This window comes from Heteronotia binoei, chromosome 15 (assembly GCF_032191835.1).
Source record: "Heteronotia binoei isolate CCM8104 ecotype False Entrance Well chromosome 15, APGP_CSIRO_Hbin_v1, whole genome shotgun sequence".
Lineage (NCBI taxonomy): Eukaryota > Metazoa > Chordata > Lepidosauria > Squamata > Gekkonidae > Heteronotia > Heteronotia binoei.
The window spans coordinates 19,633,859-19,639,369 of record NC_083237.1 but is presented as its reverse complement, the minus strand read 5'-3'; the positions used below and the strand labels follow the sequence as shown (position 1 = coordinate 19,639,369).

Below are 5,511 nucleotides of genomic sequence, written 5' to 3'. Positions count from 1 at the left end.
CCTAAACTAGGGTTGGCAAGTCCCCCCCAGCCTCCGGGAGGAATGTGTTTCATGTGCGCTTTGCACACGTGGCGCAATGACATCACCCATGAGTGACATCATTGCGCTGGTGACATCGCACGCTGTCTGCTCTGTGCGTTTTTGGAAAAACTCCATGGTTTTCCCAGACCCTCTAGCATTTTGGGAGGCATAGAGTTTTCCCTCCCAAATTGCTAGAGCATCTGGGAAAACCACAGAGTTTTCCCTGAAATGCCTAGAGCGGCCGGCACGCAACTTCACTTGTACGATGTCATCACTCCCACGTGATGTCATCATACCGGCGATGTCAGGGGAGGTTCCCGCTGCCGGGCCAGTGGATTGGAAACCTCTTGGGCTGGAGAATCCCCACTCGGACTGGGAACTTGGCAGCCCTACCCTAGACCTACTTCCTGAGTAAATGTGTAGAGTTATCGCTTCATAAGGAGTGGTCTTTACCTCAGGATAAGTCCAATTCAGGGTAGCGTAGTTCTGAGAAAATTATGGGAAGCAAGAAGAGTTGCGTGAGTCTCGCCCCCACTCATTCCACTGATCCCAACAGAGCTCAATGGTGACTAACCATAGCTGGGCCTCTGACCACATGCAGCAGACCTGCTGAGACTAAAAGGAACCAAAATGACTGGACAGCTCTTCACGAGGCACAGACAACTCTCATGTTATGACGTTCAAAGTAATGGCTAGCTGTGTTCTGGGTGCCTACAAGAAACCATGCTCAACTTTTGACCAGTTAAGGGTGGGAGAGCTCAAAATCCTCTCCGTGGGGATTCCTTCCCATGCACACAACAGAACATGCTGAAGGGATGGGCTGTCCTCACAGTTATTATGGGGGGAAAGCCTCAGAAATCCCAGAGAGAACAGAACAGAAAGACTTAGGAACTAAAACCCAGAGATATTTTTCAGTGAAAACTATTTTGAAAAGTGTCTTGAAAATTCAAGTCTCCACATGTTTTGTTTCAGAGCTAATCGGCAAATTGTGAAAAAGGAGGGTGATAGAATACTAGATAGAATGCCATCTCCAGGTTGGGAAGACCTCAGTATAACGCCATAGAGTCCATCCTCCTAAGCAGCCATTTTCTCCAGGGGCACTGACCTCTGTTGTCTGGAGATCTGTTTTAATTCCAGGAGATCTCCAGGCCCCACCTGGAGGCTGGCAACCCTATCTACTGGGTTGTACCACTTTAGACTGCACATGGAGGTGGCCATTTTTATAATGGAACCCTTTGTGTATGTAGTGAAGCAGCACCTCTGAGAGAAAGATGTCACCTCACTCAGCATAGTCCTGTGCAAGAAGCTTTTTATAATATGAGGAAACACTCCAGAAATAAGGCCAACATCCCTACACCCCCACCTGCAGTCTGAAGTGGTACAGTCCAAAACCTCACGGTCTCCTGCCTCAGGAGCTGACAGACTCTCATGTTTAAACAATCAGTCCAGATAATAAATAAATAGCAACTGTAGTGTGGTGTTCAAGAGTGCCCATCTAGTATCTGGAAGATACAGGTTCAAATCCCTACTTCTGCACTGGGCGTCCTTGGGCGAATCCCATCCTCTCAGCCTAACTTTCCTCAGAAGGACAAAATGGAGGAGAGGAGAATTATGTAAACCAATTGGGGTCCTCCTTGGGGATAAAAGGTGAGGAGTAAATGAATTAAATGAATAAAATAAATCAGGGCTTTTTTGTAGCTGGAATTCTTTTGCATATTAGGCCACACCCCTCTTACGTAGCCAATCCTCCCAGAGCTTACAGGTATCTTATTAATGCCATAGAATCCATCCTGCTAAGCAGCCATTTTTTCCAGGGGAACTGACCTCTATCGTCTGGAGATCGGTTGTAATTCCGGGAGATCTCCAGGCCCCACCTGGAGGCTGGCAACCCTACTGTAAACTCTTAGAGGATTGGCTACAGCAGGGGATGTGGCCTAATATGCAAATGAGTTCCTGCTACAAAAAAAGCCCTGACAAAATAATGTCACCCTTGAGGCTGAGAAACAGACTTCAAATTGACTTTCTTCTCCTGTGGTCTCCAGCACCTCACCAAGATGCCCCCCAAGATCTCCTTCTGGCTGCTGCTGCGTTTGGCCGTTCTCTTGGCAGCTTTCCTGGCACAGTCCAGCGAAGGGGCCACCTACCGGGATTTCGCCCATAGGCATATCGATCATCCGAGAACCAGAGCCCCCAACCCCAATGCCTACTGCAACCTCATGATGAGGCGGAGAGGCATGATGAATAGATTTTGCAAGCCCACCAACACGTTCATCCACAACAGGCCCAGCACCATCCAGGCTGTCTGCAATAGGGGAGGGCGGCCAGTGAATCACAATCTATACGACAGCAGAAGCCGCTTCCGCGTCACCACCTGCCGAAATAGAGGCCGGTATCCTCGCTGCCAGTATGTCGGCAGACAAGAGTCCAGGAGAATTCGTTTGGCCTGTGTCAGGAGACAGCCGGTTCACTTCGAGAGGCTCATCTAGGGCCAGAAATCGAATGAAGCCAGAAGCCGAATGAAATTCTGAAATGGCAGCCATCTTGTTCTGCTTTGCTTGCTGCGTTCTCAACAATGGATCTCTGGGCCTGTTGAGTATCGGACTCTGCACCCGCGCCGCGCAAGCCGGGACGTCCTCGGGTTACCTGGCGCAGCGCGGGAAAAGTCACCGCCAATCAAGACCAAGCGCGGGAAGTTTAACTGGCCAGGATTGGGCTGGCCAGCAGGGGGGTTGATCCGGGGTGCATGTATATATTAGCGGACCAGGCCGCGTGTTTCCCAGTTCTGTAATGTATCAGCGATTAAAGACCAATGCCTTTACCACGTCTCGTCTACCAGTACATTACACTGGCGACGAGGATGGGATCTAGATAGGTCCGGCCGGAGACGAGGAAGGCGAGAGACCGCAGGATCGGGCAGCCCGCCGCCACCATGGCGAACTCGAGCGTAACGACGGGCCATCTTGCGGAATTCAACCCGGAGCACCCCGAGAGATGGGAGACCTACACCGAAAGGGTCGAGTGCTACCTGCGGGCGAACCTGATCGACGATGACGAGAGAAAGAGAGACGTCCTGCTGAGCGTCTGTGGCGAAGAGACCTTCGAGATCGCACGAGGTCTCTCCGCTCCAGCTAAGCTGACGGAGAGGACCTACCGGGAAGTCGTGAGGCTCCTCACGGGCCACTTTTCACCCCAACCGTCCATCGTCGCCCGCCGATTCCTCTTCCACAAGAGGGACCAAAAGTCGGGGGAGACAGCGGCGGTCTACCTGGCGGCCCTTCGGCAGATCGCCGGAAATTGCAACTTTGACAAAAGGGACGAAGCCCTGCGGGACCGTTTCGTCTGGGGCCTCCGCGACGAGCGATTGCAGCAGAAGCTCTTCGCGAAGGAGGAGCTAACGCTACAACAAGCCTTCAACGAGGCAACGGCCTTCGAGAGGGCCACCAAGGCGTTCGGCCAGCCACGAGGTGAAGCAGTCCACCAAGGGGAAACGGAGCCAGAAGACCGAACAGAGGAAGAAGCGTTTCAACTCCGGCGGCCCCAAAGAACGGACACAAGGGCCCCCACTAGACAGCGAGCGACGGAGAGGGCCACCGCCACCACCGGTCCCAGATGCGCCAGCTGCGGCGACCCCCACGAGCGCCGGGACTGCCCGTACCGCAACCTGGACTGCCGCAGCTGCGGAAAGACGGGCCACATCGCTCGGGCTTGCCGGGCCAAGAACAGCCGCCGACAACCATCAGCGCATCACGACTCCCTGGACACCCACACGACGGCATCCACCACTCTGCAGGTATTGAACTTGCCCCTATCGGCCCCAGACAAGGTCAAAATGTCGGTCCTAATCGAGGGCGCCCCCTGCACCATGGAAGTGGACTCGGGTTCCTCCATCTCCATCATTTCGGAGGAAACCCTCAAGAAACTATGCCCCCACCGCCGCCTTCAAACGAGGCCAGCGGACTTCGTACTGAGGGACTTTCAGAAGAACCCAGTACACATCGTGGGGTGGGCCCGGGTGCATGTGGAAAGAAGGGGTTTCAGAGGGCCCCTGGACATCCTAGTGGTCAAGCGCCAACTGACCACACTCCTAGGGTTGGCTTGGTTCAATCCCCTGGGGATCCAGCTGGTGGGGGTGGACCACTTGCAGGCAAGCAATTTCGACGGGGTCTGCCATGAGTTCCCCGAGGTCTTTGATGGGTCTTTGGGGAGCTATAAGGGTCCGCCCATCACCCTACCGATTGACCCAATGGTCAGGCCCATAAGGCTTAAAGCGAGGCGCGTCCCGTTCGCCCTTAAGCCTAAAATAGAGGCAGAACTGGACCGCCTAACGGCCCAGGGCGTCCTAGAACCGGTAACATACGCGGAATGGGAAACCCCCATAGTAACGCCCGTCAAACCCAATGGGGAGGTGAGGATCTGCGCTGACTACAAGTGCACGATCAATAAGGCGCTACAAGACAACCCCTACCCAGTCCCGGTGGTCAGCCACGTCCTAGCAGCGCTAGCCGGGGCGAAGGTTTTTGGGAAGCTGGACTTAGCACAAGCATACCAGCAACTGCCGGTCGACGCTAAGACAGCGGAGGCGCAGACGATCGTGACCCACAGGGGCGCGTTCAGGGTTAAACGGCTGCAGTTCGGGGTCAGTGTGGCTCCGGGGATATTCCAGAGCATAATGGACTCTCTCCTTAAAGGGATCCCCGGAGTTCAACCCTTCTTTGACGACGTTTTAATCGCCGCCCCCAATGAAGGAGAGTTCTGCTGCCGCCTGCGCGAGGTCCTCAGGCGGTTCCAAGCGGCGGGGCTGAGAGTCAAAAAGGAGAAATGTTTGTTAGGGGTCCCGCGAGTGGAGTTCCTGGGGTTCGCCGTGGACGCGGCGGGGATACACCCGACGGCGGACAAGACCAGGGCCATAGTCCAGGCTCCTGCGCCCAAATGCAAGGCAGAACTACAGAGTTTTTTAGGATTGTTGAACTTTTATCACACGTTCCTACCGCACAAAGCCGCCGTAGCGGAACCGTTGCACCGTTTGCTGGATAAACAGGCCCCGTGGGTCTGGGGCCAACGCCAAGCCGCGGCGTTCCAAGCGGTGAAGGACCTCTTGGTCTCTAACGCGGTACTTCACCACTACGACGAAAACCTACCCCTGATCCTAGCTTGCGACGCCTCCCCCTACGGAGTAGGAGCGGTTTTGGGGCACCAACTCCCGGACGGGAGGGAAGTGCCAGTCGCGTACTATTCACGGACTCTATCTCCAGCGGAGCGGAACTACGCTCAAATTGACAAGGAGGCCTTGGCGATCGTGGCGGGGGTGCACAAGTTCAACGACTACCTCTACGGTAGGCGTTTCACCATCGCCACGGACCACAAGCCGCTCCTGGGCCTCCTAGCTCCAGACCGTCAGACCCCCCAAATCCTATCCCAGAGGGTCCTGAGGTGGAACCAGTTCCTGAACTCCTACACGTATGAACTGATCCACCGCCCGGGTAAAGCCAT

General features: G+C 54.8%; 1 protein-coding gene across 1 annotated transcript; it reads left to right on the top strand.

The window, feature by feature from the left end:
- The first annotated feature begins 2,071 nt into the window (after positions 1-2,071).
- LOC132584714 (ribonuclease pancreatic-like) lies at positions 2,072-2,507 on the top strand. The gene has a single exon (XM_060256607.1). It carries the CDS (start codon positions 2,076-2,078, stop codon positions 2,505-2,507), a length of 432 nt encoding a protein of 143 aa, XP_060112590.1. The 5' UTR covers positions 2,072-2,075.
- Positions 2,508-5,511: the final 3,004 nt, after the last annotated feature.

Coding starts and splice junctions, on each gene's coding strand:
- LOC132584714 (XM_060256607.1), top strand. CDS start 2,076: ATGCCCCCCAAGATCTCCTTCTGGCTGCTGCTGCGTTTGGCCGTTCTC.